A 20,235-nucleotide genomic window follows, 5' to 3' on the forward strand; every position below is an offset into this window, starting at 1 on the left:
TATCAGAGATTGTAAACTAGTTTGATAAAATGTTGTTTAGGGGACCAGGGAAAGACTTAAGTCAAATTCTAGTAACGCCATGAAATTCTCAAACTCTCCGGAGAAGCTGGGAGGAAGCGAGAAATAGGCAGAAAAGCCCAAGGGTATAAACCTCAACTCCAACAAAGTTTGGAATCACTCTCCTTTAGAGCACCGTTTCTGTAACCCAACAAGTAGGTGATATTGCGAGTTCCTTAAAAAAAAGGGTTTCATGATCAGGTAAGTCTAAAATCAGTAAGTTAAATGAAAAAACTTCCTTAAAAAAACTTCTTAAAGTTTTTAACATGCGAACACTGAAACTCTAAGAAGGGGATGTGCTGCTATATACAGCATTTCCAAAATATGTTTGGTAATAAATTCCCAGAGCATTTCCAGGGAGCAGTATTCTAGGACCTCATTTTGAGAAGCACTGTTCTATAGATTTTAAAACTCATCCTTTAAACGTTAAACTGATTTCTGTGAAAATGAAGGGTCGTCACAAAGGTGCATCAAAAATACACATTTGGGCTTTTTAGGCCTTAAAAAAGTTTCCTTTTTGTTTTAAAGAAAAAATTTTCTCTTGGTGGGAAGTTCATTAAATTGGGCAGAAAACCTAATTATTGATTTTAAAGGTTTGAAGTGATGCAGTGGTTCTCAACCCAGATGAGTATTATAATCACTGGCCACCTTTAAAAAAAGACCAGCATCCAGGTACCATCCCAGACCAATTAAATATGACTGAGGGTGGGGCTGGAGTATTGATGAGTGTTTTAACAATACCCAGATGATTCCGAAGTGCAATGGGGTAGAGTGCACTGAAAGTGTAAGAGAGCCACAAAGGTCCAATTACATTAAAAGACCAAAAATAAAAATTAAAAAAGAGAAAAGAAATAAAAGGGAAAAAAAAAGCCGCTAGTAATGGTTTCAAGCATTAAAGAAAAAAAATCTTGGTTTTCTTCTTTAGACAAACCTCCAAGTCAGAAGTATTCATCTTCAGACTCAAGCTAGTATGCAAAGATATAAGAATGCTTAACAAATCCTGTACATAAATCTGGTTAATGGACTTTTAATTCCTATAGGCAGAATATTCCCTTTTTTGGACGTCAATTTTACCCTTTCTGATAATACATGCTGGAGATACATGTTTCAGTCAGGCATCAGAGACAGAAATGAACTAAAATTACTTAATCTTTTAGAAACAAAATCAAGGATTCACAAACTATGGCATTTTATTTCAGAGCCTTTGCTTACATTTGTACAATATATTACATAATTCTTCATTGTTTGCAGATCCTAATATATACTTTATAGCTTTTATTCTATAAGCTTTTCTTCAATGTTTTGCTGTCAACAAATCTTTACAGTCCTGTACAAATCTGAATAACTTGAAACCATTTTCAACAAAATTAGTTACTGTAAGCACACACTGCAAGACTGAAAATGCTTTTCTTAGAAAAGTTGAATGTAAAGGATTCTGACACGTTAGCATCTACAACAAAACGCTTCGAAATTCTCACGTCGTATTGCCAGAAAACAAATAAAACATGCCAGCCCCGTCCAAAAAAAGTACACAGAACTACAATTAAAACAGTAAAACAGTCTGTACAGTAAAGTACTGTGTATTAACAGTGCCAGGTATTAAATAGCTTGAATGAACACATCCGCAATATACAAACGTCTTACAAAGGTGTAGAATTAAATACAAGTGCCAAACAGAACAGAGATTGGAACCATACAACGTAAAGTCAATACAGGTGAAAACAATTTTGCGTTCATTTTGGATTTTATACAAGGCATTTAATTTTTATAGGCCTACCACCCCGATTAGCTATTTATACTTAAAATAACAGCCATCCTTTTGAGACAGTTCATAGCAACAGCCTTGAACCATACCGATAAAGTTTACTTGTTCCTGAAGTCCTCTTGTTGTAGCTCATAATAAAATAAGCAATACAAATGAATTATCTGTATTTAAGGAAAAAGAAACATTTACAAGAAAACACAAAAATATAACTGTTATAATTCATTATGAATAAATATACACTTTGAACTGGCTAAGTACAATCTTTACACATTGTTTAAGATTTAATACAGTTTATTAGCCATTTTCTTTTTTCACACAATGTATTATATCAAAATTAAAAAAAAATACTGATTTATAGAAAAATGGCAAAGTACAGTAGTTCCATTCCAATTTGAAGGGGCGTGAAAAGCCACTGCAAGACCTTTTAGCCTAATTCAAACCTGTAAACATGTTCAGTCTTTTTTAAAGAGAATCTTTAATATTTGGTTATCAGGATTGATGTCTAATATCCTGTTAACTGCAGGTTCTGAATTTATTACATGTGCTTGAGTTATACAATTAAAGCCACCCTAAGGTGACTTGCTTTAAAAAACAATTAGCTTGTACAAATGAAAATAGGTTCATATTTTTTCATAAATAAATGGAAAAATATCAAATGTTCCAGCTTTAACAAAATACAAGGGAATACATATACAGTAAGTTATCTTAACATGTTGTGGCCGCCCAATGACTACGCTTACTGTATTGTCTCTACAGGCAGTGAAAAGCCTCCATTTGCCACAGTGGAAGGCCTTCAAGTTACCAGACACACAATTCCCAGACAAGTTGGAAACAATTATTGCTTGAGGAAAAGCAGTTCATTGTACTTTTTCTTCATAAAAAAAGTGCACTTAAGTGCCAAGTCAGCTTGTCAAGAAACAATTTTTAAATATAAAATAGTGCTTGTCTGATTTTTTATTTTTTGTGCCACTGTGCAGTATAAAAAAAGACGTGGCTCTCAACAGCCATTAAGTGCAAAGTGCTTTAGCAAGTCCTGCTGTCACCTGCACTCAACTGACATTCCATTCTGTGACGTGCTGGACATTGATGGTTCAGCTAATGTTAACATAACAGCAGCCGTTATGGAGCTGGACGAAGGTGAAGACGATGACGAGGATGTAGCAGCACCTAAGGCGAAGGGAAACCAACAGCTTAATAACACGCATATACAACAGTAGAAGGAAGTAAAGCACTTGTCCTCTAAACTAAAATTCTGCTGTGTTCTCCAAAATCATTTAGCTTACTGCGAGAGCAGTCAATGCTTACAAGACCATTATGTAAAGAAATGAAAACCTAGTGCATCTCAAGTAACAAGGCACTGCCAAACCACAGGAGAAGCAACGACAAAGGACAGACCAGGGAACGCTCTTGCGTGGATCAAAGAGGAAAATGAACAGTGTTCTCAGTCTACAGAGACGTGGAAATAAAACAAAAGGTAGACTTCCGTAATAATGAAACAAATGTCAAAAAGATCTTCCAATTCAACAGGAAAAATTTGTAATCCATCCCCACATCTTTCCCCCCCTCCCAATTCCTGTATGTTTCTGCTTCTGGAGTTCCTTATAAAATTAAATGGTGATGAGAAGGGAAAGCTAATTGCTTCTTAAAGTTGGGAAAAATAACTACTACCACACATCACATCATAACTACTGCATTTTCCTCCACTTGGTTTACAAAGCAAATGACACATTAGTTATTTTCCTCACAGAAATTCTCTCATTGCTATAAATCAGTGTTTGAAAACTTATTTTTTAATGAATACATGCACAAAGTAAACGAAATCGTTCAGTGCTGGGATATTAAAGTGGAAAAGCTAATCTCCCTCTCATCCAGGACCCTCCTAACCCTCCAAATTCCCCTCCCCACTGTTACCAGCTGCTTCACAATCTTTAAAACTCCACAACAGGGACTGGCAAATTATTGCCCCAGGGCCAAATCTGGCCTGCCTGTTTTTGTCAAGAAAATTTTATTGGAACACAGCTATGCCCATTTCTTTACATCTTGCCTACAGCAAATTTCATAAGGTCAAGTAGTTCTAAAGAGACGACAAGGCCCACAAAGCCCAAAATATTTACTATCTGTCTCTACAGAAAATGTCTACAACCCCAGTTTTAGAGGAATTTTTTTCGTAGAATCTAGAGATATGATATGCACATTTAAAATGAAAACACTAGTAACTTCGCTTTTAAAAACCCAAGTGGAAGCACAGTATAGAGTCTGACTCTTGGTTTTTACACTTAACAATCTGAGGAGATGATTCCTTATCAGTACATATATAGATTTACCTCTTTTTCTTTTCAAACCTGAATAGTGTTCCACTATATTTATGAATTGTAACTAAATAATTCCTAGTCTTTTGCTGTTACCGACATCAAATGAATACTTTGAGCATTATAAATAAAAATTTAAACGTCTACTTATTTTTCACCAATGCCATATTTTACTGGAGAATACAAGTTAATGATTTCTATCTGCTGTTATAAATATTACCGTAACAAGCTTCTTTGTGACCACATATTCTTCCTTGGGACCTATTCTTAGAACTAAAAGTAGCTAGTTCTCCAAACACACAGTCAAAGAGCTTCCCAAGATAACTGTGCCTGCGATAAAGGCTACTTCGTTGTAGTATGCTTCGCTTTATTGCCCTTCAAAGATACTGTGTTTTTTAACAAATTGAAGGTTTGTGGCAACCCTGAATCCAGAAGTCTATTGCAGCATTTTTTCCAACAGTATTTGTTCACTTTGTGTCTCTGTGTCACATTCTGGTAATTCTCACAGTATTTCAAACTTTTTCATTATTATTATGTTATATTTGTTATGGTGATCTGTGAGCACAGATCTTTGATGTTACTACCGTAATTGCTTTGGGATGCCATGAACCATGCCCATATAAGACAGTGAACTTATTTGACTGTTGAAATGACAACAAAGGATTTCGAATATTACATAAATTTAGTTAATGGAGCAGCAGCAGGGTGTGAGAGCACCGACTCAAATCCGGAAAGAAGTTCCACTGTGGGTAAAATGCTTTCAAACAGCATTGGAGAGAAATCGTTTATGGAAGGAAGAGTCACTTGATGCAGTAAACTTCCTTGTTGTCTTGTTGTAAGAAACTGCCATGGCCACCCCAGGCTTCAGTAACCACCACCCGGATCAGTCAGCAGCATCAACATCGAGGCAGGACCCTCCACCAGCAAAAAGATCACAATGACGGCTCAGATCATGGTTAGCATTTTTAACAATAAAGTATTTTTAACTGAGGTACGTACATCGTTTCTTTTCTTCGACATGATGCTATTGCACACTTAACAGACTACAGTATAGTGTAATCATAACTTTCATATGCACTGGGAAGCCAAAAAATTCATGTGACTCATTTTATTGTGATATTTGCTTTATTGTGGTATTCTAGAAAAGAACCCGCAACATCTCTGAGGTAGACCTGAGCTTTGTTTCGGCAGCCCCAGAAAACTAAGACAACGCCCTTCCCTCAGATTTTAACTTCTCTCACTTCCTCTGGTCATTCGGGTCTCAAAGAAAATGTCCCAGCCATTGGTAATCTAATGCAAGCCACCCAATCACTGCCTTAACATTGCCCTAGTCTCTTCACAGTCTGAAATATTAGTTTTGGCGGAAAAGCAGACTGTAAGCTCCGTGAAAGTGAATATTATGGTTTGAGATAACTGTTTCTTTTGATAAATTTTCCCACTTGATAGATGAGGAAAATAAGCCAGAGGGATTAAAGAGCCTGCCTGAAGATACACAAACACAACTCACGTGAGCCCAACTGCACAGTCGCAAACTGCTTTATGTTTAAGTAAAGTAAGGTAAAAACACTTACTTTCTCTCTCTTTCTTCTTTAAACGCTTTCTCCTCCGATCAATGGAAGCTACTTCAGATTTTAATGACAGATAATGTTTTCTGATTTCTTGCAGTTTTTCTTGAAGAATTGTGATACGCTCAGCACTTGTCATATTCTCCAGGTCCGCTGTGAATTTAAAACTTTCATTAATATGCATTTGTGAACACAATTTTAATATATAAGAGAGAGAACATATAGTGTGGCTGTAGAATGAGGAAGACAGATAAACTAAAATTAGGCTTGTAAACATTTGTTTGCTGAAGATTTTTTTCCCCTAGCCTAGAGCAATGCTCGGCACTAACACATGCATGGTATTTTTTGAATGAATGAGTGTGTAGAATTAAAGATCTTAGGACCTAAACATAGAGGTTAAAAATTCCACATTTACCAGAAAGAAAAATCCCACATTCATGTACAGTATCACCACAGTACAACATTAATTTGCGTATTTTTTTGAATGTTAGGACTGCGGATAAATTTTTGTCTTTCGTCTGCTTTTTGTTCTTTTCTTAAAGTTTATCTCTTAATGCATGTCCCATCAACTTTTTTTGGTCGCAGCGCATGGCGCGTGGAACTTCCCCGGCCAGGGATGGAACCCACGCCCCCTGCAGGGGAAGCATGGGGTCTCAACCGCTGGACCGCCAGAGGAGTCCCCTCCTTTCGTTCTTTTTTAGATTCTTCTAATACTTTTATGTTGGAGGAAAGCTTTCACACGCTCTAAAGAACTTTCAGTCCCCTAAGACTCTTTCCCTGTGTGAGAAACTGCGGTAGTCTCTTTTTCACGCCCGTCACTCAGCTGCAGTGACCAGTGATTCATGGCAGACTTTGCCTCACTTATGCCTCCATCCACTCCCCACCTCAACACCAGGCTTTTACAGCAAACTGCTGACACAGCAGAAATACCTCATCAATGCTGACGTGTGCCTCAAATGCCTTACAAGTTACCTTTCAGCAATTTTCTGTTCAAATCAAGATCCAAATAAGCTACACTGCAGTGAATGGTTATTATGTCTCTCAGTCTGGTTACAGCCAATTTTCCAGAATTACTGGCATCAAGAATTACTAGGATGCAGTTTCTGCTGCTTAACTGCTGATTTAATGTATGTCACTTACACATCTGAAAACTCCATTTGTAAACTTTGGGTAATCGATTACTAGGTTCCTTGAGGTCAGGATCCTTATCACCATTCTTTCCACATTTTCCTGGAGACTGCGTCCTAGCAGGAGATTTGGTACCATGAGCCTTCATTCCACTGGAAACAGATTTGACGGGCTGAGCCTTAGTTACACTTTCACCAGCAGAAAGTTCTTCACTATCACTACTATTTGCTGGGAAAAAAAAAAAAAAAAAAGAAAAAGAAGAAAAGTGTTAGTAAATAGAAAAGTACACAGTGTCACAGATTTTAGTGGACAATTTAAAGTTAACCATTTGAATTTATTACTACAGTAAACAACTTGCTTTACAGACCCTGCCTAAAAACCTGGAAAATCATTAAGTATAAACACAGCAGTATCTCAGTTAAGGAAAACAAAACCAAAAACTCTTCTTACCTGAATTGTCAATAACATATTTTTAAAAAACACTCAAACTAATCTTTCATTACACCTGGTAGACTATCAAATATACAGTAATTATTTAAATGGCTTTTAACTCTATTACGTTAATATATATAAAGTAGAATACAGCATCTTTTAAAATGACTCATAATGGAAACCTCTTAACTTTCATAATTTAAACTGTGTACAGATTGTGTACATGTCACACTTTCCTACTCCTTTGGCCACAAACAGTGATGCACAATCATCATATTTAATAAAGAATTCTTTGGGAATAAACTCTAAACTTTGTTACATACAATGATTCCTTAAGAAACTCCTACATCATAGCTTGTTGACTAAAATAAACCATCAGTTTTACCCTGGTAAATATATTCAGTAATTTATTAAAAAATACAGGGCTTCCCTGGCGGCGCAGTGGTTGAGAGTCCGCCTGCCGATGCAGGGGACACGGGTTCGTGCCCCGGTCCGGGAAGATCCCACATGCCGCGAAGTGGCTGGGCCCGTGAGCCATGGCCGCTGAGCCTGCGCGTCCGGAGCCTGTGCTCCGCAACGGGAGAGGCCACAACAGTGAGAGGCCCGCGTACCGCAAAAAAAAAAAAATAAATAATAATAATAATAAAATAAATAAAAAAATAAATGCAGAAGTCTATGTAATAATTATGTTACATCTGCCATTGCTGATTAAAGCCTCAGGACTAGAATGGAAATGCTTAACACCTTGACATGTGAACAGGTTATGGGACTGGTATTTCCATAAATTACCTCTTTCTGGATGCAAAGCATTATTGTAGATTCTATGAGAGTTAATTCACTTTACTAAATTATTCTCAGAGAACTGTTTCCTCATTCTGATTTATCAAGTCGTAAGCCCAATAATTAAAATGGGAGAATATGCGATCAACTGCTATTATCTCTCAATTATATGAATATGTTAATTGACTTGCTGACGATGAGCCCTCTTAGAGAATGTCATTTAAAAGTCTTGAAGATAAAAACATCAGAGTGTAATAAAAAACACTCTGAATATCCTATCAGTTACTCCAAATAAGTGATCAATTTGGCATCAAATTTATCGATTTTCATTTCCTGATTCTTCATTTAACCAAAAAAAAAGTATAAGCTCTAAAAGCCTGAAAAGTGTTCCAGATAGGAAAGACACACAGCAACTCCTCCCACTGTGGTGTTTTGGGAATAAAGAATCTCCACCACTCTTTTATACATACGTTTAAAGAATCCCTTCCCAGTCCCCCCACTGCTGCTCTGGAACCCCTGGCAACTCCTAGCTAAGCCACCCAAGGCTTGGGCCCACTCTGATGCAGTGGTCTGCCTCAGCTTGGCTTTCATGGCCTTGCTGAACACAGCCGCCCGGGGCCCCAAAGGATGCCATATTCACCGCCTGGAAGTCATATGGGCTCAGCAGAACCTCGGGGAACTGGCCGCATAACCCTTTTCTGCACTGAAGTGCAGCCAAGCCGGCCGATAGCAAAGGTCAGGCAGTGGAGGTGGCAGGAGTCTCCTGGAAGAGCAGCAGGAGGTCAGTGTGGGACACCTGAAAAGAAATTCTTTACATATTTTCTGCTTCTTACTTTGTCTACAAAAGAGAGATAAAATGTGCAGCTCTCAGGAGAAATACAGTATATATATTCCTGTAGGTTGGTAAACAGAATCATTGCTAAAGTCATTAGTTACAACATACTTAACCAGAGTATTCTTACAGCTGCTCTTAGATACATAGTCTAGGATACCGAAGATAAAGGTAGTGCACGGGAGTTACTGGATTTACAGCTCTAAAGCTATCTTGATTGTTCTCTTCCAGGCAGATTTTGCCTGGAAGAATTACAAAGCAATCAATTTCCTTGTAATAAAAATAATATATAACTCAAGCATTTCATAATATGTAATATATATAAAATGGCAAAAGAACTGTTGAACATAAAACTAACGAAGATGTTGATGTTTATATTATATTGGCTACTATTTTTTAAAAGATTACCTGATCATTCATCAGCAATCAGTACCACTGCTGAATAATAAATTGCTCAACCCTAGAATTTACCTAGGATCAAAAGACTTCTGTGTGATTTTACTGGTGGGGGAGGGGGGCGGTTTGTTAGAGACGAAATCAAAATATTAACTGTCCCGTATCCTGAATACCCTTTTTTTAATGGGGAAAAGACATATCCACCATTATCTTTATATTTAAAAAATTTAGAGATTTCACACTTACTGCCTTTGCCTTTCTTTTTGTTGTTTACCACTGTTGCTTTATGGCTTCGTTTCTGCTTTTTTGATGAACTTCCTCCTCCCTGAGCTTCTTTCACTCTTTTCTGACCTGTACAGGCTTTGATGGGAAAGAAATTATTAAGTAACACAAAATAAAATCAAGCTTGCCCCAGGTATAAATTAATTCCACATTCTAGAAGAATAGACCAATTCTGAGACTATACCTGTTTTTTATGAGATTTATAATTTGTCATAGAAATTACTACAATTTTTAAAATAAATCATCATTAATGAGCTGAATTATTACACATAATTAGAGTTTTTTAAAAAGCAGATAAAGTATGCACATCATTCTTAGAAAAATCAGATATAAACTGAATATAGTTCTCAATATAGTACTGGGAGTTTATGAGTCTAGTAATTCAAAAAAAGGTATATGCTGAAAATAAAAGCTGAAATTTGTTAAAATTCAATAAAACCAAAATATTAAGATTTAACTACAGGTTAAAATAGTAATTATATGTATTATAATGATATTAATGAAAATTTTAATGACAATATTAATGGAATAAATTTTAGTAGTAATTCACAATTATAATAACAAATTTATTATACAGACAATTTATTATAAATTTACAACAACAATAACTTAGCTCCCAGGGCAATGGTTAACACGTATACCATTTACAAATCTAGCCTAGTAGTTCTAAGAAACGTTGCATCTTCTTGGCAGGAAGTTATTCCAAAATATTATAAATGTCTCCCTTTCTTCAAGGACAAGCCCAAGTCCTACCTTCCCCGATGCCAAACCTTCAATGATCAATCATTACTCCAAACTATAGTTTCTCAGCCACTAATCTGATCCTCAGCATCTACTGTGTTTCTGTATCTTCCTAATTATATGCATTGTTTCTCAGACTATACAGTAATCTTTTTCCTGAGATTAATGAAGTCTTACCTCTATTCCATTCCGAAGTCAGATACTATAATAACACAATATAATTAATACCATGACAGAATTATGCCATGTTTGTTTAAAAAAAATGTTTCTTAGTCCTGTTACAATGGTAAAATCAACCATGAATACACAAGACATGGCTTCGTTGGTAAAAAATGGAACAGGCTATTAAATGTTTTGCTTGTAAGTTCTCAGTTTTCTGTTTTTTTAATGGGTTACATCTAACAGATAACTTTTCCTAATGCTCTTTTAATATAACAAAATGAAACATAAAGAAAGTGATTTAGATATTATCTATATTAAAGTACAGAATCTTAAAAACAATTGCCAGATTTCTCTCCAAGAGTTTATTTCTGAAACTTTCAGCTACAAGAAATAAAAAGCTTACTGTAGGCTAAACTGGAAGGCAATCCTAAATCTAAATTGTAAAACTTACATTTTCACTTTTTTTTTTTAAATGGCCGTGCCGGGAGGCATGCAGGATCTTAATTCCCTGACTGGGGATCGAACCCATGCCCCCTGCAGTGGAAGCACGGAGGCTTAACCACTGGACCTCCAGGGAAGTCCCTTGCATTTTTACTTTTAAAATCAAGTGAATTCTGGGACTTCCCTGGTGGTCCAGTGGTTAAGAATCTGCCTTCCAATGCAGGGGACGCGGGTTCAATCTCTGTAAGGGAACTGAGATCCCACATGCCGCGGGGCAACTAAGCTGGTGCACCACAGCTAAAGAGCCCATGCGCTCTGGAGCCAACGTGCCAAACTAGAGAGCCCATGAGTTGCAACTAATGAGCCTGCGCACTCTGGAGGCCGCGTGCCACAAGTAGAGAGAAGCCTGCGTGTCACAACTACTGAAGCCTGCACACCTGGAGACTGTGCTCCGTAACAAGAGAAGCCACTGCAATGAGAAGCCCATGCACCGCAAGGAAGAGTAGACCCCGCTTGCCGCAACTAGAGAAAGCCCGCGCGCAGCAACAAAGAAGACCCAATGCAGCCAAAAATAAATAAATTTACAAGGAAAAAAAAAGTTTATCATATTATTGAAATAGTTGAAAGCCTCTCTAATCATCTGTGATAAATGCTTCTTTCATTTTCAGGATTACTCTATTTATGCCTGGATAATTCAGTTCCATGAGACAGTATGGCACACAAACATAATCACAGTAGCTGTGTGTGTGAATGTACAAAAAAGAAAATTTACTGCAACTACATATATATATATATATATGCAACTACATATATATATATATATATATATTTTTTTTTTTCGCGGTACGCGGGCCTCTCACTGTTGTGGCCTCTCCCGTTGCAGAGCACAGGCTCCGGACGCGCAGGCTCAGCGGCCATGGCTCACGGGCCCAGCCGCTCTGCGGCACGTGGGATCTTCCCGGACCAGGGCACGAACCCGTGTCCCCTGCATCGGCAGGCAGACTCTCAACCACTGCGCCACCAGGGAAGCCCGCAACTATATTTTTTACTTAATTTCTTTAAACATTTTAAGTCAAGATTTGTGATAATGTTATGTCAATTATATCTCAAGGAAACTAGAAAAAGGAAAAAAAAAAGGTGTGAGAAAACTTGGAATTAACTAATTTGGTCTGGATCATATCTCCTTTTTAAGTTTAGCTAAACACCTGAAGTTAGCATAATAAAATCTGGTATGTTATATAAAATACATACCCTAGTGCTGTATCTTTATACTGGAAAAGTGTGTTTCAAAGCCAAGTGTCAGCCTAGAGCATATTAATTTAAAGACACCTCAGTGAAGAGGTTTATAAGTAAAATGATGACAGAAGTAGAGCTACAGCACCATCAAAAAGCCACTAATACTTTCGGGAAGTACTAATTTCAACTTCATGGAAAAATCAAGAGTATTACTATAGGTTATTAACAGAGACACTGGTCCTTCAAATTTGGAAGCTCTGCATCTAAGAAAGCATCAAATTCCTTTACAAAGGCTTGAAAATCAGTCTGACACGGTTGTCTGAGGAAAGCAGTGCCTGCAGAGCTGGTTGCTCCAACCTCCCACATACAGTATTTGGTTAAGGGTGGAGGGGTCTGTCAGTAAATCAAAATGTTTGCGAGAAACTGCACACGGCAAGGGCAAACACAATGTTACACAAATATATTTAAGCCGCTCACGCCATACAGTCACTCAGTGCATCGTGAGTTTTCAAGTAGGTCTGAATTTGGGCCTGGGTGCAGTTTCTAGCACGCGTCTGGTCGGCTGTGAAATGGCAGGGGCAGCTGAAGCAGAGGACATTCAGTTCTTCTCAAGCTTTTAAACACACTCCACTCTTCCTTACAACAAATTACCTTCCAAATTTCTGTTTCTGCCATGTTCACACAAGTACTCCATGTAAACACCTCACACTTGTAACGAGAGATACTATAAACCCGTAAGGCAACGGAGCCCTGCACGCCTCACCTTTCTCAGGATGCTCTGCTTCGGGCTGATTACTGCTGCTGGAGCTCACGCTGGCGTCGAAGCCCGCGGGCGAGCTGTTCCCTTCCGACTGGAGGTCCTGGAGCTCCCCGGCCACACTATCCACTTCGATTGTGCTATCAGTCTCACTCTTGATACTGCGGACTTCTTCTTGGTTTGGGGCCAGCGGCTCCGATACTGTTACAGAAGACGGCTGCCGACTGGCTTCCGTCACGGTGACTGAGGAAGGCGACTCGGGTGTCGTGGGAGGGGTGTTGAGCACTGAGTTACTGCCACTACTTGGAAATTCCGACTTTTTGTCACTGACCTCCGCCGGCTTTTCCTCGGTGGGTTTGTCGTCGGCACTGGGTGGCGGCGGGGCGGCCAGCTCCGCGCCGGGGGAGCAGCTCTCCTCCTCGGCCACGGTCTGCAGGGACCCCTCCACCGGGCCCTCCTCCGGGGCAGGATGGGGCGGGGAGGCCGCAGCCTCGGTGTCAGAGTCGGAGAAAAGCTCCTTCAGCGTTTTTTTAGGCCACTGTCCCTGAATACTTGACCAGACATCTTTTCGATCTTTAGCTCTGCTGTTCTGAAGTCTTTCATCAGAGTTATTTGAAAGTTTTATCCTTTTTTCGGCAACTTCTGAAAATCCTGAATAGAAACCAGTTGTCCGCAGTGACTTTCTTTTCTCCTCCAAACCGTTGTATTTCTTAGTTGGTGTCGTCTTTGCTTTTGATTTTTCTTCTTCATCTTCATCTGAAGAGCTGTTGCTACTGTTTTCTATGCAGAGGGGTTCTTTGCTCTTGGCCTTCTCTTCCTTTTTGCCAGGTGATCCGGTTTTTAAACACTCCTCGGTATTGCAATACCTTCTCTTACCACGTTTTGCCGGTGGCTTTGAAGATTTGTCTGTGGCGTCCTTCTTGACATCCTTTCTCTTTTTTGTGACGTCATCTTCTTCCTCATAATCAGTATCTTCGGATAATCCTTCTATATCTTTTCTTAATCTTTCTGGAGATTTCGACGCGGATTTGGCTATTACCAAATCTGCATGGACTTTGTTTTCTTCTAGCAAAGATGAACTGTTCTGTTCCTCTTTTGAAATAAGATCATTTCTGGTGTGGGTCAAATGATCAACCTTAGACTCTTCTTTGCCATTGTTATCTAGGTCTTGAACACCTGTCTCATCCTCTTGCTCACTGTCGTCAGCAGAACTTTCAGAAGCTAGAAAAGAAAGAGAAAACAACGAGTATGATCAGAACACTAGCAATGTCTTCTCTGTGCCAGCTAACATAAACATGGACTAGCTCCTATGTTTATAACTACCCCAGGTTGCTAGGTTTTATCCTCGTTTTACAAGTGAGGAAACTGAGCTTCAGAAAGTGAAGACATTCACCCAATGATGGAAATGTTCTATATCATGACTATAGTGGTAGTGACACTACTGTATACTTCTGCCAAAACTCATCAAATTGTAAACATAAAAGTGGTGACTTTCATTGTTCGTAAATTATACCTCAGTAAAGCTGATTATAAAAAAGAAAGAATTTTCTACAAATTTATGAGCACAAAATAGGGGAGTTAGGATGTAGTCCAAGGTTGTTCTAACTCCAAAGTCTATATTCTTACAAAAGCGTAGCCTTCATTTTTAATGTAGCAATGATCAATCAAAGATTTTGTGAGCAATGTATTTCCACGGTAGATGCTTTAAAGAACAACATAATTAAGTAACTTAGACTTTATATAAACGTATCTATAGAATTTATTTCTTAAATGTTCATTTTAGTAAATAAATTCAATTAACTATTAAAAAATAATAGTTTTTATTATGATTTTAACATACCATTTATTGAGAAACTGTTATATGTCAGGTACCTTGAAATGCAATGCACAGATCATCTCATTCAATCTCACCATAACCCTATGAGCGTGTTATTAGCCCCATTTTATAGTTTAGGAGACTAGGAGTTAGAGAGGCTAAGTAAACCACCCCAAAGAGCTAAAATAAGTCAAGATCAAATCTAAATCTAAGTCGTCTGACTCCAGAATTTAGAATCTTAACTACACTACACTCTACAGAGAAGTCCATGTATATTCTTTAGCTAAATTTGTTAAAAGTAAAAAATAATTGATACAGTTAAGATGGTTAAAAACATTTAATCGTTTCAATGTGTTCTTAAATAATTGAATTTTTAAAATTATTCAAGCAATACATGTACATGGTTAAAACAAATTTAGACTCATAATAAAACACCAAAAGCTCTTTTCTTCCCTCCCCAGCCTCCAAAATGTTGTAACTATTTCCTCTGATAGTTACTATCGTTATCTCTTAATAATATGCCATTCGTTGATACGTATAAGCAGTGAGGATTTTCTCTCTTATTAATACCTCTACTCCCTTCTGCCACACTTTCTACGCAAGTGGTGTTGGGAAGTTGGACAGCCGCATGTGAATCAATGAAGTTAGAACACATCCTCACTCCATACACAAAAATAAACTCAAAATGGCTTAAAGACTTAAGTATAAGACATGACACCATAAAACTCCTAGAAGAGAACATAGGCAAAACATTCTCTGACATAAATTGTACCAGTGTTTTCTTAGGTTCATCTTCCAAGGCAACAGAAATAAAAGCAAAAATAAACAAATGGACCTAAGCAAACTTACAAGCTTTTGCACAGCAAAGGAAACCACAAACAAAACGAAAAGACAACCTATGGACTGGGAGAAAATGTCTGCAAATGATGCAACGGACAAGGGCTTAATTACCAAAATATAAAAATAGCTCATACAACTCAATAAAAAAAAAAAAAAACCCTACTGAAAAGTGGGCAGAAAACGTAAACAGACATTTCTCCAAAAAAGACATACAGATGGCCAACAGGCACACGAAAAAATGCTCAACCTCACTAATTATTAGAGAAATGCAAATCAAAACTACAATGTGGTACCACCTCACAGCAGTCAGAATGGCCATCATTTAAAAAGTCTACAAATAACAAATGCTGGAGAGGGTGTGGAGAAAAGGGAACTCTCCTACACTGTTAGTGGGAATGTAACTTGGTCCAGCCACTATGGAAAACAGTATGGAGGTTCCTTAAAAAGACTAAAAACAGAGTTGCCATATGATCCAGCAGTCCCACTCCTGATAATATATATCCAGAGAAAACTATAATTTGAAAAGATACATGCACCCCAATGTTCACAGCAGCACTATTTATAACAGCCAAGACATGGAAGCAACCTAAATGTCCACTGACAGATGACTGGATAAAGAAGATGTGGTACATATATACAATGGAATGCTACTCAGCCATAAAAAAAAGAATGAAAGAATGCCATTTGCAGCAACATGGAGAGACCTAGAGATTATCATACTAAGCAAAGTAAGTCAGAAAGAGAAAGACATATTGATACCATATGATATCACTTATATGTGGAATCTAAAATATTACACAAATAAATTTATTTATGAAACAGAAACAGATTTCACAGACATAGAAAATAAGCTTATGATTACCAAAGGGTAAAGGGGGTGGGGAGGGATAAGTTAGGAGTTTGGGATTAGCAGATACAAAATACTATATATAAAATAGACAACAAGGTCCTGTATAGCACAGGGAACTCCATTCAAAATCCTGTAATAAACCCTAATGGAAAAGAATATGAAAAAGAATATGTATATATATGTGTAACTGAACCACTCTGTTGTACTCGGAAACTAACACAACATTGTAAATCAACTATACTTCAGTAAAAAAAAAATAAAAAGTAAAATAAAATCAGAAACATAAGATATTGTACAAGAACAGAATTGTATAAAGCATGCAGAAAACAGAGTTCTTGAAAATTAAAAACATTACAGCTGTCAATAAGCATTACAGCAGTAAATTAAATAGTAAAAGGACTAAAAGATAAAGTTGAGAAAATTTCTAAGAAATTAGAGGAAAAAGACAAAAGAATAAGTAATATGTCCCTGCCAAAAGATAAGAATATTAGAGTATACTGCAGAAGGTTCAATAGCAATATAATGGCAGGTTGAGAGACAGAGAGAGACACAGAGAGAGAGAGAGAGAGAGAGAGAGAACAGTGAAATGCAGAGGAGGAAATCAACAAAATAATTCATGAAAACTATCCAGAACAGAAAGACACAAGTTTCTAGAATGAAACAACTTAGTAAGTACACACCACAGTGGATGAAAATACATCCACACAAGGTATAATCCTGTGAAATTTTAGGACATTAGAAACAAAGATTCAAGATTCCAGAAAAAGGGAAAGGCAAAAACAAGCAATAAAACAAGTCACATACAAAGAATCAGAAACTAGAAGAGCTCTGGACTTCACAGAAATAACACTGTAAGCAAAAAAACAGTGGAACAATGTCAGTAAAATAATTAAGGAAAAACGTCCAACCCCACTAAACCATGAATAAAGATATTTTCGGATATGGACAGTCTCTAAAAATGTATCTTCCCTCTTATTCACTTGTTCTTAAAATTTACTAGAGAATGTGCTCCACCACAATGAGTATACCAAAGAAGGTTAAAAAAACACATCAGATATCCAAAACAAAGAAATTCTAGGGACCGCTTTGAAGAGAGAGCTCTAAAAAGTTCCCAGGAAGAGAACTGTGCATCAGATGTAGAAGGAAACCAGTGCAGACCGTGCAGTGTATTTCCAAAGGAAGTCACATGGAGGGCTATCATCCCCAAGATGCCTCCTGCCATCAACTAGATTCTTTGTATGTATTTTAGCTTGTTTCCACCATTTGGTGATGAAATTCCAGCTCTCCCCTCAATGTCTTGTGTGCCATCACCTGAATCGGATAATGACGTCACTTTACCCAGCAAAAACATTTTGTTTTGACCTACGCCTGAAAGCCAGGCGTATGTCTGGGAAGCCTGGAGTCTGAAAACGCACAGGACCTTCCTACTCCCACTGAACATATTCCTTTTGGTCACCCTCTGAGACTACGTCAGATATCCCTGTGGGGAGCCCCGATGTTTCCCAGAACGGCCTCATCACCTTGCCCTACTGAATTCCCTTCCAGAGGCTTTTGTAGACTCACAAAGAAGCTTAATATGACCTAGAGAGTCTATTCAGATAACATTCTCAGGGAGGGAGCCTTCATCTAAGTGGAAATACTGCCTTTTTTACATAGCTAGGTTTACGCTCGCCACGGTTTTCAGAAAACTAAATCATATCCTCTTTAGGAATATATATAGGTTTAATATAATTCTAAAGAAAAGTAAAAGAATGATTAAGTCAGAATATTAATTACTTTTCAGGGAGACATAACTATTTTAAGTAAATACTACTTGGTCACCACTGTGGTAGACATACAATATTCGTATCATTATTCTTTAAATTATATATATATTTCCATATACTGTTCTGTATTTCTGATATAGTAGAAGATTACAAAAAATGAACTTTAGGATATTTAGATATTTACAAATAATAAATATCCATCTGAAATAAGAGAGAAAAACAATTTCCATTACATTCAAAATCAATAAAAATTCAAACTCTCTTAAGTTATAAGAAATGTAAAGTTTGTGTTTTTTTTAAGAAATGTAAAGCAGTTTTGTGGAGATACATTCTTTTATTTCATTTGACAGATCAGATTCTCTCTTTCCTGCCAGTCAGATTTACAAAATTCTTCCCCTCCAGTACTCATCACTTTTATTATTTGTTAAACTTCATTCTGCCTTAAACATTAAGCAATAAGGACATCATAAAAGAGATCATAATAAATGTAATCAAGATAAGCAAAGTTTGGTATTCTTTACAAAAAGTTCAGTATAATTTTATACTCTGATATTGCATAATACAAACTATGTTTTACATGGCTACAGAAAGGATGGTACCTGAAAAGAACACAGTAATAGTACCAGAGGTTGAATATTAAATTTTAACTGAAATCTAATGGTGCCCTCAGCTCTACTAATAACAGAAAGATTTCCAAGCCTCAATCAATGGCTGATTTTATTTCAAGTAATAACAGAGTCAACAAAATTCTGGTTCAGTTAAAAACAGAGAATTTGATAATGTCACTGAATTACCTTTATAGAATTTGATTTATAAAAATTAAAACAAATACTTGCATGCAACAGGATATTTGTTATGTTTACCTTGAAGTCCATTAAGGATAGAAGTGATTTCTATGGATTTAATATGAGCTGTATCAGAGTTTTTGGCATCAGTAAGATCCAGTTTGGACACCATTTCAGGAGATGGATTTGTCTGAAATGGTGGTTTTGACAAGCGCCGAAGTTTACAGTTCTTAGGAGAATACTTTTCATCTTTGTCTTTTTCTTTGTCTAATTTATTCTAGGTTAAGAAAAAAAAAGGTATCCCATGTTAGCCATAACAGACATGAGGCATTTATTAGTAACAATGTTAAAATTCATTTTTAACTCAACATTACAGACTATTATTAAAAAACATACAAAGAAAGAATACAAACAGTCCCACAAAACAGTCAGAAATGTTTTTTCAAAGTTATTTAACAAATACTACAGGATGAGAAATAAGTTTTTGTCTAATATTTATATTTTAATAGTGGAAATAAATTAGCAATCAGATAGGCAATTAAGACTATCAAACTTCCCTACTGCTAATAATTGGTGTTACAAAGTCTGTAAAAATTAAATCACAATAGGCTTAAATTAAATATTCACTAAAAAAAACAGAAACATAATTTCAAGCTGATAGTTCTAAAACCTGTAAGATTCTCAATATAAAATGAGAGTTGGGAATTACACAACTTCAAATATCTTCATTCAGTTGACAGCAGGGAGTAACAAACAAATGACTTGCTATAAAGTCAAGTCAGTGGGGCAACCCTCCTGTATGACTGATAATGTTTCAGGAAAAAATGAGAAATTTTTTGAAATTCTCTATTTACGAACAGATGAGCAGAGGTTAATATATTTCTTGGAAACTATTTTTTAAATTTGTTTTAAAAATTATTTATAGGACTTCCCTGGTGGCACAGTGGTTAAGAACCCGCCTGCCAATGCAGGGGACACGGGTTTGAGCCCTGGTCCGGGAAGATCCCATATGCCGCAGGGCAACTAAACCCATGTGCCACAACTATTGAGTCTGCGCTCTAGAGCCCTCAAGCCACAACTACTGAGCCCACGTGCCACAACCACTGAAGCCCACGTGCCTAGAGCCCGTGCTCCGCAACAAGAGAAGCCACCGCAATGAGAAGCCCGCGCACCACAACGAAGAGTAGCCCCCACTCACGGCAACTAGAGAAAGCCCGCACTCAGCAACGAAGACCCAATGCAGCCAAAGATAAATAAATAAAATAATTACAAAAAAAATTTATAGGAAAAATAAT

General features: G+C 37.2%; 1 protein-coding gene across 4 annotated transcripts in view; it reads right to left on the reverse strand.

Moving 5' to 3' along the window:
- Positions 1-1,259: 1,259 nt before the first annotated feature.
- Positions 1,260-20,235, reverse strand: part of ARID4B (AT-rich interaction domain 4B) — a 126,609-nt gene continuing 107,633 nt past the window's right edge. For all 4 annotated transcript variants that reach the window (XM_082673418.1, XM_082673417.1, XM_082673415.1 and 1 more), the window contains 6 exons: positions 19,019-19,217; positions 12,890-14,104; positions 9,511-9,624; positions 6,837-7,052; positions 5,703-5,849; positions 1,260-2,989 (listed from right to left, as the gene is read on the reverse strand). In XM_082673418.1, coding sequence (XP_082529544.1) covers positions 2,862-2,989; positions 5,703-5,849; positions 6,837-7,052; positions 9,511-9,624; positions 12,890-14,104; positions 19,019-19,217 — 2,019 coding nt within the window. In that variant the 3' untranslated portion in view covers positions 1,260-2,861. The remainder of the gene's footprint in view (positions 2,990-5,702; positions 5,850-6,836; positions 7,053-9,510; positions 9,625-12,889; positions 14,105-19,018; positions 19,218-20,235) is intronic.

Source organism: Grampus griseus, assembly GCF_964374135.1.
Source record: "Grampus griseus genome assembly, chromosome: 16".
NCBI classification, from domain to species: domain Eukaryota; kingdom Metazoa; phylum Chordata; class Mammalia; order Artiodactyla; family Delphinidae; genus Grampus; species Grampus griseus.